Source organism: Dicentrarchus labrax, unplaced genomic scaffold (genome assembly GCF_905237075.1).
Source record: "Dicentrarchus labrax unplaced genomic scaffold, dlabrax2021, whole genome shotgun sequence".
NCBI lineage: Eukaryota > Metazoa > Chordata > Actinopteri > Moronidae > Dicentrarchus > Dicentrarchus labrax.
The window spans coordinates 15,429,325-15,452,411 of record NW_026136701.1 but is presented as its reverse complement, the minus strand read 5'-3'; the positions used below and the strand labels follow the sequence as shown (position 1 = coordinate 15,452,411).

General features: G+C 44.6%; 1 protein-coding gene across 1 annotated transcript in view; it reads right to left on the bottom strand.

Annotated features, from left to right (window-relative positions):
- phlpp1 (PH domain and leucine rich repeat protein phosphatase 1) overlaps positions 1 to 22,555 on the bottom strand; it is a 43,255-nt gene extending 20,700 nt beyond the window's left edge. Inside the window, exon 1 of the mRNA XM_051407300.1 lies at positions 20,517 to 22,555. Within this exon, the coding sequence (XP_051263260.1) occupies positions 20,517 to 22,155 (1,639 nt within the window). The 5' untranslated portion in view covers positions 22,156 to 22,555. The remainder of the gene's footprint in view (positions 1 to 20,516) is intronic.
- Positions 22,556 to 23,087: the final 532 nt, after the last annotated feature.

Here is a 23,087-nt window from a genome sequence, read left to right as displayed (position 1 = left end):
AGTATTATTTAGGCAAAGAGCTACTGTCCACCAAATTTCATCCAAATCCAAGTGATACCCCCTTCCAACTTCGCCGGCTGGCAGAGGTAACCAGCAGGCGCATATTTTAATGACTGAGCTTAGAAGGGGGGTATGTGTTGCATTAGACAAATTATTCACAAGCTTTTAGCCTCAATATGTCACATGGGCATATTCCTACTATTTTTAGGCCTTTTGTTGGAATGTGCTCTCTCCCACACAAGCATATGCACAAACACACGCACCCTACTCCTCCTCCTGCTCTTCCCCTCGCTGACATCCACACACACACACATCCACACACACACACACACACACACACACACACACACACACACACACACACACACACACAAACACAGAGTGACACAGTGACAATGATTAACCATCTCCATATGTGCATCCATCTAATTGTACCCCTCACCCCCACCAAATGTTGATGGACCAAAAACAGAGACTTTGCAGAGGGATAACAATACAGACAGCTTAAGTAGGATGCTTTTGTCATAAGAGATGTTTGAAAGCCTTCCCCTGTGTGACGTTTACAGCCATCTCACATGGACGTGGGACGACTCGGATGGAGGCGAGCGTTTCAGTCTGGCCATGGGAAGGCACCGTGGAGGAAGCAGGGAGACGGGTGGGACTCCCACGTGAGCATCCTGTTTACAGGGGTGGACCAGAGAAAAGCATGGTCTCTTAGTAACCCCTCCAGGAGGGGAAGGAAATTATAGACAGTTGCTATATTCCAAACGTATGAACCACAGGCCACCTACACTAGAAATATTTTGAGCAGCGATGATGTTAGTCATGGTGGTCATCCCATAATCTAAGAATTTAAAAATAACAGACAGACCCTGCAAGGTGGGTGTGTTCATCTGCAGAAGCCATAGTCTATTCCTAGACCTACTGTATGTGGGAGCAGGAGTACTACAGTGTGTGTATGTGTGTGTTTGTTACTGGAGATGGCTTCCTTCCTTTTCCCCAAGCTCAGGAAAAGAGTGTTTCCCCTCCAAAACCCACGCACCCCTACTGTCCAAACACACACACACACACACACACACACACACACACACACACACACACACACACACACACACACACACACACACGCTGGTACAGTGCCTCACATTACTAATCTGACTTTCAAAGGTGAAAACTATTCCTGTAAAAACTTAAAGGCACAATTAGTGAATCAAATGTAAGAAAAAGAAGCAGAAGAAGCGAGATAAAACCAACAACTAAATCTGAGTTAGAACAAGTGTCCCAATTTCAGTTAATATTTGAAAGACTAGTTTGTTCCAGATAGTGGTACTAATAAGATGCTCTTGAGCGTAGCATGTCCGACTGCAGGAAAATCCACTAGATGTGGATTCCACCTCTCAGAAGCCTTTTATGACCTTGTGTGGTATGCTTGTGTGTATTTAAAATACTACCTAATAACCTCAGAGCAAGCGTTGCAAGCAACCATGAGCCTTGCTTCTTACTGATAAACTGTGATCATTTGCATTGAGAAGAAAACTTTCAAAGTGATCTATCTTAGAAACTATTTTTGGGTACTGCTTTGACAATATTTATGAAATGGTTGCACATCCCCGTAGTAATGGGGAACTGGAACTGCGTATTATCAGAAATACTTTAATAATTATAAGTTCAATTAAGGACTTGAAGCCAGCAAAACACACCAGAACCAAAATGTGGATGTGCATGCGGATGTGTAACAGCTGCTACAAACAGAGTGCAGTGTGCTGCCCCTGTTATCCATCATTGTTAGTTATCAGTACCCAAGGCTGACCACTCTCCATCCATCTCCCATTTAACAGATCAACACTTCTTTCTTCTGGCTCTTCTCAGTAATAACAAGGACACATCCCTGGTTAATCATTTTGCCGTGCTAAATGCAACCCGACATCAGCACACCTCCACTACAGGACTGGGCATGCCGTACCGAAGGGCATCGATGACCCACATGAGTCACAGTGAAGCACAAGCATGCGTAGACACACTTGCATATTCTATAGGCAGTGACAGATGTAATGTACCGGATGGCAAGACTCTAGGACTTATAATATAAATGCTTCTAAGCCTACACTGGGCTCCTGTATCTCTGGCATCTTTTTTCTGCTTTTTAAATTTTTTTTATCTCAACTGAAGCATCTCATTTAAGATCCAACTCTAAGGAAGCATCTATAAAAATTTGATAGAAGACAGATAGAGATATTAACTTAACTTATAAGAGCAAACCAGAGTTGAGGGAAATTTGGTGGAGACGGAATATAGAAATAGATGTAAGACGGAACAGTGCCAGCTGTTCCTCTGCGACACAAATAGCTGCACTGTCCTTCTGTTACAAAACACACACACATGCATACACAATATCAAAATGCATCTACTTGAATGTGTGTGTTTGCATGCAAGGGAAGCGAAGGATGTGCTTTCCATATTTTCTCAAATGGCTCCACCCTCTTTATTTCTCTTTCTCCATCTCTCTTCCGTCTTTCCCTCTCATTCTCTGCGAACGACTTGAGGTGATTACTCAGATCCAAAGCGACAGGCCGTGTTAAGCCAACTGTCTGCTCAGGCAGCAGTCGACCAACCTCGCTGGAAGGTGGCAAAGGCCATTGCGGGTGATAGGCTGCTTGATGTGCTCGCCTAAGTGCTCCGCATCTTTCACAACTATGTACATGTTGGGTGGTGAATGTGCAGGAGATTTTCATGGAAGGCTGTTCGAACCAGTGTCACAGTTGTCTGACATGAGGGATCCTTCATTAGCAGCTTCTTAATCCTACAAACATCCTCTTTAAAAGTTCCCAGATTTTCTCACACAAAGGGGTCCATAGACATAGAATAGCCTGCCTCCCCCCGCTGGGACTGAGGAGGTGTTGATGTGTGAAATGTGTCAAGCTGTCCTTTGTGTAAAAGTGATAAGATGAGGTATGCATTTGCATGGGAAATAAGTGAGACGTTCATGCATTATCGCTGTGTGACGCAGCATTTGCACATGCCTACATATGTCTGTGTGTTCTTACATTGAAGCATGTTCAGCATAAATATGCAAGGTTTGCCATGTTGTCTTCACTTTTTAAAAAGCAAAGGTGCAGTATTTTATTGAGTGCTTTAAATATTTTGACTGTCAGGAAGGCATAGAGTCAAACAAAATGTTCAGAAGTCAAAACTTCACACAAGAACAGGCCAGAGAGTACTTGGACAGCTTTATTTTGTTTCAGGTCATTTGGTTCACCACTTTGGTCCACACTGAATAACTCAACAGCTATTGCATGGAGTGCCATGAGATCTTGTACATTTATGATCCCCAAAGGATGAATCTTACTGACTTTCCCTGTAGCGCCACAATGAGATTACCATTTGTGGTTTAGAGTAAAATGAACATCTGTTGGTGCAGACATTCATGTGCCCCTCAGGATGATTTATAATAACTTTAGTGATTCCCTCACTTTTACTCCAGCAGCATCATCGCCTCAAAATTTAAATTTTAAGGGACCTACTGAGGCAGCAAAACTCCAAAAATGAAAGGCCATATCTGGAGTCAGTGTTTGGTTTGTCCATTCTGGGCTACAGTAGAAACGTGGTGGTTCAACATGGCGGACACTATGGAAGGGTACCCACTCCCTCTGTAGATAAAAACGGCTCATTCTAAGCTAACAAACACGCAACGATTCTTATTTTCAGACGATTTTACACCAATGAAAGCATACCTATGCATATTATATTCCATTTCTGCCAATAGATTCTCCTAAATGTTACACACTTGACCTTTAAGCCAAACTGAACGTGTGGTAATTAAAAAGGGTTACAGTACAGAATATTAATTATCTGGCACATACTAAAACAATATCAACCAATAATTCAGGATGTGGTGACCGGCTGGCTGTGTGTGTGCAATTTATTTTTTTGTTCTCAAGGGAATGGAAAGTGCTTCCAGTCCCTTTAGGAAAACCTGAGTGACACTGCTTTGTGCTCCTGTCTACTGTTCACTGAACATCCTTCAGCTTAAACAGCTCAGTCGAAGTGACATTTCTCCCACCCTAGTGAGAACTGCTCTCAGCTGGTGATGTAGCATTAGGGAGCAGGGCCAGTGAGACATGGGGCTCAGGGCAAATATGTGTCCCAGATGACCATGAGACACCCCTCCATCCCTGGAGAGAGAGTGAAGTGGATAATTAATAGTTTGATGGATGGCCTCAAATTCTGATAGCCCATGTCTCTTACGCATGTCACCAGGAAGGACACGATCAGATAGAAACACACACGCTCACGTACAAAACCTCCTCTCTCAGTCCGGTGAAACACATCCTGAATCCAAATGAGGTCACAGCCTGCAATATCTTCCCCATCAAACCATTATTACCCTTTGCCCCTGGGGAGAAGGGAGCTAAACAGCCTTCTGCTATTAAAGGCATTGTACAACTCCAGTTATCAGGTCAGTGCATTACCATCCACCACCTGTAGGGGCAGTATGGCGTTTCATTACGGCAGGAGGGTGACCTGAGGGAGGATTTGTAGAGTGCTCTGTAATGCTGAATTATCTTTTTTTTTTTTTTCCTTGACCCACTTGCACACTCAGTTGCTCTTCTACATTTTTAATTTCTAACATTATCTTCATGCACACTAGAAGACACCCACTGCACTTCATATCTTCACAGATCAGGTCACGTAAGCTCGATGCAAATCTGTGTTTATAGGCAGAAGCAGAAACAGATGCAAACGATGTGTAAATATGCGATCATAAGTCAATGCGGCTGACAGCTGGAATGAGGAACTACAATGAGAGAGGCCCCATAAGAGGTTAATAAATCACGTTGTGCAGCTATGAATTTTTAAACAAATTACTTATGTGCCCCTAAGTGAAAGAAATAACAGCATTTTTCATCAGCTGCACCGTCCTTCACACCACCCGCTGCACTGTGGACATACTTCATCATGTAATTCAATCAATATCCACTAAAAATAGACCCAGATGCAGCGGACAGAGAGGAGAATTGCATTGTGGATGCTTGGAATCGCAGGTGTGGCATCAATGCGTGAAAAAAGAACGATTTTCCCCAGTGATTCCCTCTGTCAGTGGAAGGGTTGGATGCTGACGTACATAGATGTGTGCTCCCTCTCCTCTCTCCCCCTCTTCCCAGCTCCACTCCTGCTGCTGTTATGTAATGAGTGTGTGTTATGAAACCTTACATTGGAAAACACGAGCCCAGTGATCAGCTAGCTCAGAGCACACACACACACACACACACACACACACACACAAGGGCCATGAGGATTGTTTTCACGCCCTTTGTTTGTGTGTGAGCAAATGCAAATGTAGTCACCGTAGTGGACAAAAGTGTCTGTGTGTGTGTGTGTGTTCGTGGGTGCATACAAATTAATTAAATACATGGGTTTAAATATGAGTACGATTGTGAGGCTGTGAAAGTGCGCAGAGCTCCCAAATGAATTATTTAGTATGTTTGTGGGGGAGCGTGTATATAGTATATAGTACATAAATAAAAGTACAGGAAAAAAAATAACGAGGGTCTGTAGACGTGTGTTGCGGTACAAGCATGGATACTGGCAGCTATGCTGGTGTAGAATGGCAAGAGAGAGGGGGATGGACATAAAGACAGGCGCATTGGATGGAAAGGAAAAAGAAAACAAGACGAGGCCAAGCAGAGATGGAAAAGATGGAGAAAGTAAAAGAATACTGGATAGATAGATAAACAGACAGAAAAGCAATTGGCTACTCGCATATCCTGTCACCTCAGGCGAAGACTCACAAGAGGAAAGTGCTGAAAGGCAAAGGGGGCTAATCTCAGTCAGCTGTGAATTGCAGTATTAAGCTCACAAAATACAGTCACAGAGAAACTATCGTCTGTTGCTGACAAACACAATTTGTATACAATTATGAATGAAAAAATACTAGGATAATACTAATGAAACAAAGGATAATTACAGTTTATTACAACCTTGGTCTTGGTCCTGTCCCATCATTTTTATCAGTTATGATAATGTATGTAATCTGCGAGTTCACAACTACAGCAAGTACAGCAGGTCAAAAGTCAATCAAGAATGCATTCTGTGGATTATAATGAATGATTACAATAGATAATTAAGTAAAATGAACACCAAGTAAACCTGAGTCTGCCATTCCAGCTCTGGATTCAGATGGCATGATTCACATGAAACAACTCATGCACATACCCGACAAACTTCAGAAGAGAAGAGGAGGCCTTGCATTTTTTAAATTTTTTAGTATTACCACCAGTAACCACAGTCAACCAGAACTGAACTGAAAGGATTACGACTTGGATGCTTATCAGACTGACTGTGTCTCTTCTCTCGAGTGATGTCTCCTCATTGCCAAATCTCAGAAAAGAACTTAAGTGTGATTATAATGTCATAACTGATAAAAATGATGGAAATTATACTTTAAAGAGCAAAGCCAGACAAAAAGTCCTATAGTTGCAGAAACGCAAAAGCATTTCTTCATCAGCAGAGATGTTACAAAATAAGCTGCCAGGTCTATTTACTGAGGATGAGGAAACAAGTAAGCTTCCTGACAATATACCTTCCATCACAGTGCCAGGTTAATTTAGAAACGGCGATAACGCTTATCTTTTTTTTCTCCTTTTTAAGGGTTTGCAACTCAGAAAAGACTTTCATGTCTCCCTCACTTCCAGCGAGAGCGTAATATCTTGCCAGCAAAAGGTCAGATCTATTCTCCGTCAAACCCTCCCAAGTGTTTACGTAATTCTGTTTCATGTAGATTGAGTTAAACTGCATGAGAAAACGCGCCCATCAGTGTGGAAGAGGATGACTACTCCATGTTGGGAAATAATGAATTACCAGCAGGTCGTGAATGCGTGAGAAACAAATGCACTTTCACACACAAAATAAAGCAAGCCCGCACACGTGTGAACTGAGTTACTGTTGTGTGATAGTAAACTGGCAGGAGAGCCAGGGTTATGTGGTTATGTAATGTCTCTGTCTTGCTTGCTTGCTTGCTTGCTCTCACACACACACACACACACACACACACACACACACACACACACACACACACACACACACACACACACACACACACACACACACACACACACACACACACACACACACACACACACACACACACACACAGGTTATGACCGGAAAGGTTTTAACTGTGTGTGTGCATATTTTAATGTTTCAGAGGGCAAGGAAGGTCTGAGCTTAACTGAAATTTCTCATTTTTCCAACTTATCGTCTCATTCCCTAACGTATATAATGTCAGGCTTCAGTATCTTCAGCTGCCATCCACACTTTCTAACTCTTTTCTCCCTACTTTCTTCCATTCAGATTTAAAGTCTGAGTGGCTTTATGTGTCCGTCCTGGCAGGGAATCACCATTTCTAGCCCAGCTTACTCGTGACCTGACCTCTCTTTCTTCACACCCTTACAGAGCCCCAGCCTTCTTTTGAAATATGTCAGTACTGGGTCCATCCTGCTCAAGTGTGCTTAGGTAGCACACAGCGGCTCAGGGTTACTGCTCCGTAGTTGATAATTCCCTCTGCTCTCCCCAAAGAGGAAGAGAAGCGAAAAGAGAACTTCCAAAAAGAGACAGATAATGTAGTACGTTAACATTACAGTCCTATTCTCCTCTGCGTTCACAGCTTCCTCTCCAGCCCCCAGACTGGCACACCCCATCCTCTGGCCCCACCCACAGCCCTCCACATGCCAGCGGTCCCTGCAGTGTGTCCTAAGCACAGCCTGTGCCATCGCGCTCAAGGATACGCTGTTGACAGCTACGGGTCACTGCAGTCCAGGCACAGGGTGGCACACACTCATGAATGATGCAGCACTCGCCGTCAGTCCTACAGCTCTCTCACTAACACATGAGGACACATAATCAGGCTTCATCACGGGCAATGCATGCACAATGACACAAAGGCAAGCCACAGCGTGTAGTGAAGATGCAATTAAAGCAAATCCCAGAAGCCAACAAACAGTGTATGACAACATTGTGGATGATTTTCTGGCTGGCGGAGCTTTTAAACCAGGCATGAACTGAGACATACATCCCCACTACGAGCTCCACTGTATGGAGTACGGATTGAACAATGTCACTCAGTGTTTAAGGTATTTGTTTAAGGCTTACTCCAGTATATTTGTATTGTACTCCCATACAGTTAGGGCACTTGCAAGAAAAGGATAGGCTGACATAGTCTCACTTTTATTTCCTCCCATGGATGAATTTGCTGTATCCTACACTATCCATAATGCAACTTGATAGCATTAGACTTCCCCTGCCTGGTAAATTCCTATATCTAACTCCATGGTCCCAGTCTGTGAAGATTCAAAGGTTTTATCTGTCACGTGTGCAGTGAAATGCAGGGTGGTATACCCTTCAGGCTGTGTGCTATAATGCAGGGTTTATTTTATTAAATTGTAACCTCAAAGCCAAAGCCAACATAAACCCGATGACATCACAAGGGATATTTTATCAACCTCTCTCGAGAACCACAGAAGACCCTCTACAACCGCTTTCACAAGCACTACTACTTCTTGTGACAAGTAAGCTAACCTTGGTTTGTAAAATTGGTGGAGAAATAGCAACCTTTTGCCGGTTCCGCTCCCCTTTTTTTTATATCATTGTAAATTGAATTCTGTAATATGTACTGCAAATATGAGATGTCACCTAGGATCTGGGACACAGCGATTGGCGTTTTTCACCATTTTATGTCATGTTATAGACCAAATTAGCCGATTACAGACTCAAGATGATACTGATAAAGCCATCCGACTGGCGAGATTGGAAAAGGATGATTATAACGCTGCACATATTCTTCAAGATTTACACAAATCGTGTGAAAAGTTTCTCAAACACACATGTTAGCTCATAATTCAGGACACCGGTTGCTCATCAGCAGCATCACTGTGTCACTTCAGCCTCCGCATTCTGTCACTCAGCAGTTGCTAATGGCCTGTATACAGCAGCAGCCTGTCTCTGCACCACTCTATACAGCCTTGATAAAAGTGCAGCGCCTTACACTGTATGGGGGGCTTAAAGAAAGCGAGAAAGAGATGGGAGTGGGGTATTGTCGTCTTAAGCACCAGTACAATAACCCCCTCCTAGACATAGAGGTTTAGGCTTACCCACCTAGCATTCAACCCCCCTGGGAAGTGCATCAGGGGAGGGTGAAATGTGAGAGCCGGGGATGAAGGGAGAGTAGCGATAAAGGAGAGGGCTGACAACACCTCCCTCTGATACCGAGGCTAAAGAGGCGAGATGAGAACACTAATTGGTAAGTCAGTGAAGGTTTGATGTCACGCAAAAAGGTTAGAGCTGAATGTGGTGGAGTATGCATGCATAGGCATGCACGTACGTGAGTTTATATGTGTGTGTGTGTGTGTGTGTGTGTGTGACCGTGTGACTGTGTTTATATGTATGTCAGTGATTAATTAGCTTCCAGGGACTCCCGCCTGTTTGTCGCCCTGGGTTTCCCTGTTCATTTGTACCACTGCATTAATAATGCCTGTCGCTGACAGAAAAGAAGCGGGGATATTTTACATTCAGAACTCACCACTCTCAATCCCTCACGGTTTTCTTTCCGCGTCATTGTCATGGACCTTTTTAACAAGACCATAGTCGTGGTCAATATTGCCCATAAACATAAGTGGTTCCCGGAGTGTCTCCTTCTCAATACCAGCATCATAAATATTATTAGGACATCTGACAGACCACTGAAGCAAAATGGGTCATGAGCACAGTGGAGAGAGTCCCAAAACCTTAATAATGTCACCAAAATCAACCATGATGTTTATCCGACTGTAAAGTAAAGATTATTCACTGAAGTACAATCTGTGTTACTGTATTTCAGCAAGGCTCTCCAATAATACTAATGTTTAATTTCAGTTGGTCTCTGTCACTGCTAATTAAAGAGTTTAATCTTATTTTTGACACTTTGAGACTTCGGAACAACTCCACCATCCCACAGCGTGAAGGCCAGCATGGATGTCCATTAGAGGAAGAAAATTTAAAAAGGTCACAAAACAGCAAAACTGCCAAAAATAATCAGGTGGATGGCTTGTGTCGGGAGCACTGTTTGAGATGTGATACTATGACATTTGCCGACATTTAGCATAGTAAAAATAACCCACTTCCACATTTATGAAGTGTGTTAAGTGTGTATTATACAGCTCTAAAGACCACCACTGACACTGAAAACCCAGAGAGAATTCATGCATCAGTTCTGAAGGTATTCATATTGTGTCAGAAAAGCTAAAATTGTCGAGATGATGAGTAAAAGTTACAATTACAGGCGCATTAGAAACCATTAAAACCCTGTCTCCTCATTCTTCATGTTACAATGAAGGCTGTGATGAATGTGATGTTACGTGCCTCTGACAAAGTTACACACATTATCCGTGCGTGTGTGTATGGAACAAAACTGCTCATCTGCTTTTATTACACATTAATTCCCAACAACGTACATCCCCGGCATTATTGGCACAGTAACACATAGCCTACCATGCATGTATATATTCATGTGTTATAAACGAAAAAACAGTCTGATGATGGCATGGCAACGTTTGTTCTTCCCGGTGAACAGATGTGATTTTATGTACTGTGTGTGCACTGAGCATGTGCTACCAATCAACGAGTAGACAGATTCCTGAGCGGAGAAAAGCAGATTTAAGTAGGCGGCAGCAACATTTTCATAGACGCAGTACTAGAATAGCAGTGGAGTGAGCAAGAGACAGGGTGAATACCAGAGCAGTGTACTGTACTATAATATCATGATGAGTGTGTGTGTGTGTGTGTGTGTGTGTGTGTGTGTGTGTGTGTGTGTGTGAGATTGGTGGGGATGAATATTTTGCTGTGCCGACTGAAAAACTGCAGGCTGCTTGAGGCTCCTGTCTGAACTTGTTTTGCTCATAAACAAGGATCTGAAAGTAGAGAATTTACACCATTTGATACCACAAATTCGGCAAAGCTGACACACTTTTTTTTAACAATTAACTGCGAGAGAAATATGCAATGAGTTGAATCAGCTCAATTGAAAGTGGCTTAATCGGTGTAAACAACACAAAACAACTCTGTCTTGCTGTTGGTTGCAGTTCGCCAACAAATTTGGCCCAGCTGATTTCAGCGTCTCATCCATCATAATGCATTATGCATGATGCCAGGAAACTGTCTTTATGTGAGCAGTGAATGGTGACAATGACACAATTTGTATCGCTGATTGGAGTTATTAGCCGCTAATCCACCAATAAAAGGCAGTCAGACCACTTTCATTTTCCAAGTTTTTCCCCGAGGATAGACCGCTGACAAGCAGATAAGCACATTGTTGTTATTGTTTGTACTTAACCTCTAATGCCATTCATTATCAGAAGCTATGAAGGACTCTCTTAGCTTAGCTAAAGCTGGCAGTGAGCCACTGGGATGTTGCAGGCATCCGAGTTGTTCTGGGATACTTTATATTAAAAGCTGATGTGATGTTGTGGCATTCCTTTGATAGTGGAAAAGAAGGAGAGTAATAAGGACATTCATACAAGGGGAAGACCAAAAGCAATAATAAAAAGGTCAACAGTGACTGTTATTCTTTCTAGTTCAGCTATTCTCCTATTCCAGTGACAGATGATGTATTGTATGTATTAAAAATGCATCTGATGGGTAGCATTTGCCTTGGGGTAATTGAGAAGGAAGTTGTCCAGGAAGACAGCAGCTACAGAGTCAGTCGTTCTTTAAACCGACAGAAGGACAGGCCACAAAGTAATCAGACCCCAGATCTGTGGTTAAAGCTACAATCAGTCCAGTTCAGGAGCAGAGAGAGAGGAAGGCTTTTTTTTACACAAGAAGAGTGAAGGCAGAGAGAGTGCAAGAATTAAAGGGCTGCTCTCCTGATGATGCACAGGGACAGGACAAGTGAATGAATGAGATTGTGATGTTGTTGCACATTCCCCCGGCCCCACGTGCTCACTTTTCTCTTTCTTCTCCTTCTTCTCCCCCTCCCTCCCTCCTTTCCTTTTCTTTTGTTTTGTTTAAAATTTAACAAGGTCTGGAACAGTGGAGGGCTGAAGCGGGCATCCGGGGTGTTTTGGCTCAGCTTCATGTCACATGCAGGGGCCATGTGAACACAGTGGCACTGAGAGCGAGCGAGCGAGAGAGGCTGGGGGGTGGTGCTGAGGGGGTGTGTGGAGGGCAGTGAGAGAGAGAGAGAGAGAGAGAGAGAGAGAGAGAGAGAGAGAGAGAGAGAGAGAGAGAGAAAAAGAACTAAAGAGGGGAAGTCTTTGACCAGAGGGACTGGGAAGCACTGAGAGATAGAAAAGAACTGGGTGGTAGCCGGAATAAACTGTATTTAGAAGAAAGACGCCATAAATGAAACAGGAACTACAGAAAGGTTAAGACCGGTCAGCAGAGGATAAGCACGTGCAAAGAGAAAACAGAATAAAATGCAAAGGTGAAGGACACGGGGAGAGAAAGTGAGAGGTAACTTCCTGGTGCAGCAGGTGACAGCTCCACAGTTTTTTTCCCCCAGGGCCTGGGTGATTATCAAACTGCACAGCGAGAGACAAGCAAATTGCCGTGTTAATGATTGAGAATGGCACATGGACATGCAGTGATATCTCTCCTCGGGCCTCCGTCTTGCTGACGTAACAATTTATTAGGTACACCTGTGTAATGTAACACGATCCAAGATAATAACCCTATAATAAGTCAGATGTTGACGAAGCTTAAACTGTATATAACATGTTCAGTTTTGGGGAATAGGCCTCTCTGTATAATACATTCCCATACACAGTGCTGGAATGTACATTTACTTAAATACTGCACTTATGGACAGTATGTAGTATTTTCATTTTTCCATGACATATTATAGAGAAATATTGTACTTTTAGCTTCACTATATTTATCTGACACCTATTACTTACTAGTAAAGATTAGAATTTTCCAAGCAAACCAACAACAGTGCAGTTAAAATTAGCTGCAATTTGAGCAGCAACAATAGAAGCTGCTTAAATATTAACACATGTTCTTCTGTATTTTTATGTTTGATACTTAGTTTAATCCTTCAGTCACTGATTATTTGTGACTCAATGAAAGCACGCTGCACAACACTGACATATTAACCTTTAGGGTTGACATGGCTGACTTGTTAGCAAACAGTTATTCTATTTACATCTCCAGATACAGAGATATGGAGAAACCTTAGCATTTGTTTGGAGTCATGTTTCTGGACACCTGATGAATGCAAGTCCAATATTCGCTCTCCTTCTCCCGCTGTTTCGCTTTCCTACAACTCCTAGAGGGAAATATCTGGCTCTTTAGCTGCTAAATGCTCCACAAAGTTCACCAGCTAGTTGCTTATGTTGTCTGTCTGCTGTTTGGTGCTGGGCAGGTAGCATACACAGGGTTATTAGAGCTTATTTGCAGAATTCCTGCTGTGGCCCAAAAACCACATTATTGGAGTATAGTATAGTGAGAGTGAATCAAGACAGTATAGTAAAACACTGCTTTTCTACCTTCAATAAGTACATGATCTGAATACTTCTTCCGAAGTTGCCAATACAGCACCACCACTCAAACGTTTGTTACACAAAGTTACACAAAGTTACACAAAGATTTATTTCCGGTCTGCCGTACTGCATCAGACTGCACAGGTGTACCCATTAAACCGGAGACTCAATAATGCTGAAAAGGTAGTAAAAACTGTGGAATTAGAGCATCAAGAATGATGTGCTGTGGATACACCTCCCCGATCAAAGTGTGGTACTCCTGCATTAACGACAGTGTTAGGCTGTATATGACTGTACAAAGTATCTCATGTACATTGATTGTGTCACTTGTGTCCCTCCGTTTGCTATCAAAGCCTCTCCTTTAAAAAAAGACACACTTGCCAATGAGGAAGTATCATTGTTGTGCTTCAGCATTTTTTTTTTGAGAGAGATGAACTTTAAACTAGGTCACTTCATATCGAGAATCCATAGAAACAAGCTCAGCTCCACCCAAACACAACTTATCTAGCTGTGTCCAGATGACACAAACAAAGATTCAGGGACAGATTGGTATTGCTCTGAATTCCATTCATGCAATACTATTGGCCGGACACCCCGTCAACACAGCCTGTTTCTGCAGTGCAGGAAGGTGCCTCTGTAAAAACAAAATATCCAATTAATGCAAAAACTGATTATAACCTTTTGTAATTACTAAATGCACGGTAAAGAAAATGAAATGCTAAGAAATTGGTATTTTAAACACAATGCAAAATAAGCTCTCTAGAGACTCAGGCTTTGTAAAACAAATCAGTGTGAGCACCACTGGAGCGGTGGTATTTAAAAACCTCCCATCCAGGAATTGACACAGTTCTGTCCTGTACACTAGCAGGCAAGCAGGCCTTGTGTTCCCTAATCGGAATTTTTGGGCCTCTTTAATGCTGAGAGTTGCAGATGTTGCCTGGTATTAGGCTGTGCTGCTGCTGATCAAAGCTGCAGACTGTGAGCCCCTGCTGGCCCAACTCTAATCCCCCCCTCATGCATGCGGTCAGGGCAGGGGCTGGTGCTCCGCTCGGGGACAGTCAGCCTTACTCCATGACCCCACTGAAGTGGGGGAACCTTTTCCCTGCCTTTGCTCGCGAACACCACCTAACTCCACAACCCTCCGAGGTTTCTAGGGAGCATTCGGCAAGGACGGTTTGAAAGACAGCCGAGGGGTCTGGCTGCTCCCATAAGGCAGGAAAAGCTGCTGCCCTTCCCTGCCCCCTTCCCCAATTCCCTATCTCAGAATGTGCCAGCAGGCAGACAGGACTGACATATCAGCGTGACATTGTTCAGCCTAGATTTAGCTGCTTACCACAGAGCAATGAGAATTTCAATAACGTACTCCTCTGTTTCTTTTTTACTTATTTCCACAGGGGGCACGGACTAAACACAACTGTACACCAAAGCACACACAGAGAAGACAGAGAGAAAGAGTGGGTTTTAAGCACGCTAGACCTATAAAAAATACTTACCTGAGCCTTTTATTAATATTTCTTAAAGACAATTATGAGGGTGACCAGTAATTCTCGGAGTGAAAAGCAATAAGATGGGGAGAGATAAAGAGATATGGGAAGATAAATGGAAACTGTCAGATGGCGTGAGGGAGGAGGAGATGTGAGGAACGATAGCGAGAGGAGAGGGAGGGGGATCGATCATGAGAGAAATTGAGTGAGGGAGGGAGATTCAGCGCGAGAGGAGAGGAGGGTGGGAGGATGTCAGCCTAGAAGGCAATCTATATTAGACAGAAAACAGTTCCCCTGGTTTTAACTGCTACAAGCTGACACCACCATCCTCTCCGTGTCTGTCTCAGTAGACACACAAGTGTGAATCCTCGGAGATACGCACACTCAGCTCTCCGCCGAGGCTGTATGGACACATTTCATTTAAGATCACTGCTACACGTGTGGCTCGCACGTGAAGAGACATGAAATACATAAAGCTATTCTTTGATTGCTCGCCTTTTTTTTTTATATATAATCCTGGGCGCACGAATACACCAGTGAACGCAAAAACCTCAGCGCACACCAACACATGCGTATTGGATTTGAGCTCTGGAACGTGTGAAATCTGATTACACAATTACATAATGACTCAGCAATAGGCCATTTAGAAGACCATTAGCTGTCAGGCCAGGACATGGATGTGAGAAAGGATGAGGCAGCCTAGTGCCTTACTTCTGCAAAGTCCTCCCAGGAGTGTTTGCATACATGGAGATGCTAGAGCTTTGGTAATCAAAGCCACGTTTTATACATTTAAGTGAACCTGACACTTAGTCAGTAGTAGTGTGATTCATAAATCCCCGGTGTCTGGTAAAGCATCATTTGAATAGCAAAATCCATTCAAACTAAAACCACTGAGAGGGATTCTGATATTGTTCTCAAGATAACCGGAGGCCAATCATAAAAACTAAAATAAAAATAACGATGACAAAATCTGCGCAGACTGTTCTCCTTCTGCCTTTGAAAATGTTTTCGTAGAGATGCAAGTGTGAGTGTGGGAGCAATCTGGCGTGCTTGACTGTACGAAGAGAGCGACGTGGCACAGACAAGACGGAGTGAGTGGTTCTCTGCTTAATAGCTGCCACTGCCTGCTGGAGAAAGCTGGGAGCTTCATTAAGCCTTTAAACCCTGCAGAGTCCTTTAAGTCATCACGTCACCAGCCGCTCCCTCCTCAGAGAAGGCCCGAGGTTAGAACGGAAAGGCACTGTCCTGAACCGAGATTCCTCTAAGCTTTGAGAGTAATTGAACATTCACTATCTTCGTAAAATGTTAACATCTTGTGCCTACAATGGAATATAGACATCATACCAGCAGGAGTCGAACTGCTTCCATTACTGGTGCGTCTATTGAGATGTTTTAAGTGCTTTTATTTATTGATTTACGTTGATTCAAACTTTTATTTGAGTAAGTACCAGTTTATCAAAGACATATGTATATTGTGATTTTATATTTCTATGATGTCGTTTGACAATACTGATATTGTGTTCCACTGATATCTCGGGTTAGTCTATTAAGCAGGTCAGCTAAATGGGACCAAAAATTAAGTCAGAGAAGCAGGTAGCTCTTGTGAGCAAACAAGAGACAATGTAAAGAAAAACACACAAAAAAAAGAAGTGAAAAAGTAAGAATAATACACATTTGGTTACTTCCAAATCACATATCGACACACCAATTTCTTAAAAAGATGATAATCTGTCATTTAAAGATGCTGTAGAGTTTACCGGGTGATGACAAAAATGCAGTATCTGCACAAGATTTTGCCTTAGAGCTGTATCTAAGCCCCCAAGCAATAAAATAATATGTTATTATATAAATTTTGTAAATAGGCACCTCAATATCAGCAAGGCAATGAGCATGAGATCATTTGTTTTGAGAATTATTTCAGAAAAAAACTTTATATTAAAAACATGCAATAAAAAGGGTGCACTATAGTGTTATTTTGAGAAATAATTCCATTACTAATCGTGATCACAACATTTGTGAAATTATAACTTCTTTTTTTTTTGCATAACTGTGTAAAGCTATAAAAACCTTTAAGCAGGTACATTTGACACTTTTGTTGTGTAAAAGCAGAGCCATTATGTGCAACATTCAATTAGATATCTCCGCTTTTATTAGTTCTGCATGAACAATTCTTCCTGCCAAGTTCAACTTGCTGGCAGATACTGAAAACAACATGGGGATATTACCTGAAAATTGGGTGCAGCATGTTGAAACTGTTATCGACCCTGACTTTGTTCCACAGGAGCCTGAGCCATAAACCTGGCGGAATTAATACCTTGATAGTTTCTAGGCCAGTATATGCCAGTGGTCATTAATTCCGCTCATAAAGCAGGCCAAATCTTAACACCACTTTAGATTTACAAGAGACTGCTTTTAAAAAGCAAACATCTCAACTTTAATAGGGAAAGTAGAAAGCTCCCTAAAACACAGTGGGTATGCCGAAGTGCATGGGTGTTTGCAAAGCGGAGCAGCCTAATGATTCTAAATAATTTAGTGTGCTACTTTGGTTTGGTTAAGAACTCTGGGCCTCTGCCTCTAGGGAAACCCTGTGCCAGTGTGTGTTAGGGTTCAGTATGCCATTTCCTTTTCTTGCAAGTCTACACACACACACACACACACACACACACACACACACACACACGACACAGACACAGACACACACACACTCACACTACTACTTCTGGATAAGGGACCAGAGCCATCCAAGCAGGGGGCAGCTTCATTACTTGCTGGGCAGAGGATCTCCTGTCCTCAGAGCAGAAGCCTTGTTACTGAGCGACACTGACCTGAACCCAATACTTTTACCTGAATGGGCAATTAAATCATGGATCAAGTGCGCAGTTAGAAAAATCTGTTAAACCCGACTCTCTTGAGGAAGTGTACTTTTATTTAGAGCTATGCCATTTTCGGGCATCTCAGCAACTAAATGTGCATATATTGATTATATGAGTCTGTGTATGTTGTTTTTTTCCCCTCTTTTCCCTTGTACTCAAACTCTAATAAAGCTGGCTCGGCATTACAAGAGGCTCCTGTGTGGGTAGCTCTGAAAGGATCACTCGTCAGCCTGCCAAAGAGGACAGCGGCCCTTTGATCTAGGCGCCCTTCTGTACATGTGTATGTGTGTGTTTGTGTGTCTAGCAGAGCAAAGTGAGTCCTCTCATCTGGACACTGCCGAATCTGTGCACTCAAAGCATGACCTGAACCCCTTCAAAGTCAAACTGGCCTCTGCATTGTCCAAAATGATCTGGCAAGATGGACCACGGCAACTCCTCGACTTAACTGCCTCCTTCCCATCATTCTCCTGCTTCCCTAATCAATGAGTGCTGAGCACCTCATCTGTCGCTCTGATTACAGTTTACTGGCTGCTAATATACTTAATATCTATTAAGCATTAAAACTGCACAGCGCTCTTAGCAACTGAATAAAAAAAGAGAGTTTAGATACTGGACTTCCTGTATCAAAGGCCGCCCTGCATGCACAGGCATGCAGACAAAAAGGCCCTTAGTGTGACTGACTCTACAGTTGTGGCAGCTGCGCCTGAGAGTCAGCCAGCAAGTCAGCTGAGACTGGCCCGATCTCCACTATCTGGGCAGGACAACCATTCAAAGTCAGCTCAACATGTGTCAGCGCGGCATTCCCTCGTACCCCCCTCCCAACCCCCTCACTCCACTTCCTCCTCAGCAGACGTGCCTGACATTCTAGAAGAGCCAGAGTACATTCCTCACATGCCTCCATCGCGTAAGGAAAGCGGCAGAAGGCCAAGCCAGACATGTCACCAGAGCATCAGCGCTGCTTTATCTTTACAGTGAATGCATCTGTGTGCGTGAAAGGAAGTGCTCTTCAGTGTCCTTCTCTATGTGGCTGAATGACAATTAGGCCTTTTGTGCAGACTGCAGCCTGGGTGTTGAGTGGTGTTATTGGCTGTAAGTTGGGGGGGGGCTGGAAAGAGAGCTCAGGTGACCACAGTTAAGCTGTCTCACATGGGATGTGGAGGCGTCACCCTCAGAGAGGCATCAGAGCTACTTTTGCACGCCTTTTTGCGGCGGCTGGTTGAGCTCAGCTGACTGCACAGGCTCGTGCAGGATTTGTTTGTTTTTTCCCCTAAATGCACATCCATCCACATGAGCCCCAGCGTGCATGCTCATGCAGCCTGCCATATGATGCTATCTAAATGAAATCATTCTACCTCCAACAAGCCCGGATTCAAGAGCATAAGAGGTCACATGTGTCTGTGAACATGAACGGGAGCACATGTGGCCATTTTCAGCTTTGTTATTGAATTGAGTGACCTCTAGTTCAGCAGCCTCTCCGGACAGGAAGCTACAGTGTTAGTGCCTCTCTTGTCCATACTTCAGACCCAACAAACAATTTATCCTCAACGGTCCTCAACAGACACCCCCACCCCCTTTCAACTTTCCTTGCCGGCAACAGCAACAGCAGCAGTGGAGGCAGTGGTGTGGTGAAGAAAAGGGCTTACTGAGCTTTGGAAGAGCATGTTAACTCAGCTTGGCAGGCAGTTAGTTAGTGTGACAGTAGCCGCACTGGATGCCAATAGGACAGGCACTGTGCAGCATCTCAATGACTAGAATTCACTGGGTCCACAGAGAGGGTTTATGGTCCTCCCAGCCATACCGCTCCCACCCCTACTCTCCATCCAACCACAAAGGCATTCAGCCTTTTCATTAGGATGATAATGGGGCAAAAGCCGGAAAGGGCCCCATGTCTGAGCACCATAAGTTGTGGTGATGGCTTTGTGGCAATGTCATGCGTGTCCATGGGAGCACAGTGTGCTGCTACAGTCCAACAAAAACAGTCCAGGACGGAAGAAACAAACAAAACACAAAATAAAAATGAAAATTTGAAAAGCAAGTGTCTATGACAAGGTAGAGCTGGCAAATCAGCAGCCTTTGGACCGTGACCTCACTGTGACCCATTCATGCCGCCGCACAGCTGAAACCTGAACATGGTAAACCATCACTTGGACGCACGCTTGGGCTGGACTTTTAATAATAACCCTTCAAATTCCTGCCGCAGTTATCAGCAAAGGTCTTGTGCGGCTCTCACCTTGCCTGACAGCGTTAACAGAGCGTGACAATAAAATCAGCAACACGTGGGGCCTGTTCCTATCGGCCCTGCAAGAATTCAAAACATTAAACTCTGAGCTCATGATACTAACTGTGTACACCCAGACCTTGGTCCGTGTTCAAATGAGGAAATATCCACCATTCTCCTGCCTCAGCAAAAAAGGAACTAAATTGCTGCTTTGTTCTATTAGAACAATGTCACCATGTACACCTGCATGAATGCACCTGCCTCATTTAGTGACACAGGTTCACAACCTGTTACAAACACCGCAACAGTAAGTATCTGCAGTCCAAACTATGAAGTGTGTCAAAAAAGAAGGCCCCGACAAGTCCCAGAACAAGCAGAAACCTGATCATGAGGGAAACATGGTCATATCTGAATGCATCATATAACTTACCTGCATAGAAACGTAACAAGGAGCCAATTTCAGTGTTAAGCCCTTCCTCTTGAACTCTCCATGGGTCCTTAAATCCAAGCTTGAAGAGAAAGTCATTCTGGATCTGCAGAGGCCTCTCATCTGGGCTAAGTCTCCTGACAGCCTCACCATGCAGCTGAACATACAGCATGGGGCTGGAATCACAGGGATCTCCATTGTGATCTGCTGTCAGCCCTGATTTCACAGCACTCTGGCCACAGTCCGGATCTTGGATGTCAGGTGTATTACCTGTAGAACAGGCTCTCGACAATGAGCCGGCACTACTGCTAGGTGGCAAGCTGCCCAGACTGTGTGGGTTGAGTCTGCTCTCTGGCCCCATATTGTTTGTCATGTTGTTTAAATGTTCTATGTTGCACTGCTTGTAGCTGGCAGTTACAGCACTCATCCCATTGGTGTGGTGTTGGGAGATGGGGTCCATGCTGGCGTTAGACGCAGGGCAGTCCAGCTCCAGCTCGTCCGAGGAGCTGCCATACATGTCATGGCCCTCTGTGGCGCTATCGAACGAGGGGCTGAGGATGGACGCCTCTGTGCCCAGGACCATGTCGTCGCTGAGGGAGTCCCTGTGCTCACTGAGCCGGGCCCCGGAGCTCAGGTCATCAAAAGCACTGCTCTCCACGTCTGAGCCAGAATTTAATCCATAGCTGTCCACGCCATTCCTGTGCTCCGAGTCGTCGTCGTTGGGGGTATCCATGTTAGAGTTGGAATTTAAATCTGACAGCGAGCAGGCTATGTTGTCTTGTGACTCTGATTCTGGGGTGAAAAGTTTTCCATCAACGTCCTGTTGCTTTTGCCTCTCATCTGCATCCTCCATGAGCAGCAGTCTCAACCTGTCACTCGGATGGCCCCTCAATTCCGTGGATTCCAGGGGAGTCAGATGGTTACATTTCATCCCCGCGTCTTCATTCACCTTGCACGGGTTATCATTATATTCATACTTCACATTGCAGTTGCCGTTTTGGTCAGTCTTGGGGTTATCTTTACAAAAAATGCGCATCACGGAGCTCGACTTACTGCAGAGTTTACTCAGACGGAGCGCCACCTCGCCGGCCGTGGTGTCCATAGTGCAAAGAACCGGTCTGGGATATGAGGGCGTCAGTCTGTCGTGGACATGTATGGAGCCCCGGTGGAGATCTGCTCTAACCCACTCGCGATCCGCGGGCTGCAGCTGCATGTTCTGTCGGTGTTTCAGCAGAGTCTTCCTATCCAGACTCCGGGTGTGTAACGACGCAGAGGACAGGGCCGAGTTCATCTTGGCGCCGCAGGCGGCGGTGACAGCTGAGGTGGCGGTGGCGCTGGCTGCAGCTGCGGCGGAGAGGTTCCTCTTCAAGCGCCTCCGTCTCAACAGGAGGGAGCTGGAGTTGCTGGATGAAGCCCGGCCATTAGACGCCACAGTTCGGTTTGACGCACTAGATCCCACGGTAGAGGCGGAATGAGAGAGGCTATTCCCGTTCTTTGCCTCTACGCGGGAGGGTGCCAAATGTCCACCGCCATCATCCGCCGGAGTTCCCCGGGCGACGGACAGTCCGCTGGGCTTCTTCATTAACTTGGTCGCGCCTCCATCCGACGCGCCATCCTCAGCGACGGCATGCACACTTTCCATCTGTGCCACTGAAAAGCCCCCCACTCTAAATAAATAACGGTGCGCACTTCGTTACACCTACAGCCTCTACATTTAAAAGCCTTCAAACGCGTGCCCGCCGTGGTAAATGTCCGCCGACTGGGCGGTGTTGCTGACTTATTCCACTGGTAGTCATCCACTTCTTGCCTTTCTTTCCCTGTCGGAGTCTCCTCCGCTGCTCAAAAAAAACATTTTACCGATTCAATTCGCTGGAAAAGGGGAGGCTGGGCGCGCGGGGACAGATCGGGTGGAGACGTGACTGTGCGTCCCATTTAGACCGAAATACAGCGCTGGAATATGAAATGAACGTCGGCCGACCTCCTACGCAAATACCGACTGCTATATATTCATGAGGACACAAGATGGGGTCGCTAACAACAACGCGGTGGATTGTGGGAAGTGTATTGCGCCGGCGAGCGTCACGCGGCCGCCGGCGTAAGGGGGAGGATTTGTGTCGTGAATACATTTCCCAGGTATCAGTTCTTCGGTTTCAGTCGAGTGAGGCGGTGAACAGATGAGAGGCGTAAACATAGCTCGTATAAAATGTTTGGTGTTCAACCTCGGGAGTACGTCGTGTATCTGCCGCGCTGTTATCTTCTTCAGGCGACGTGTGCGCGCACAGCGAAGGAAACCACCGTGTCACTCAGTGTAGTGAAGTTACTGCACACACACACACACACACACACGCGCGCGCGCGCAGAGCCACAACTTAAAAAACCCGGCAACTGTTGAGTGTCGTTGAAAACACGAGTCATTTATTATGGCTCCCCACAGTGGAGTTGTTTCTCTTTAATAAAGTTACCAAAATGACGCCTCGTCGTGAAGTCTATTTATTGTTAGACTAGAGGTGACTAGGCAAATAACTTCAGCACCATCTCATCAGGACGCCATTTCATAAGGCTATACAGCCCGGC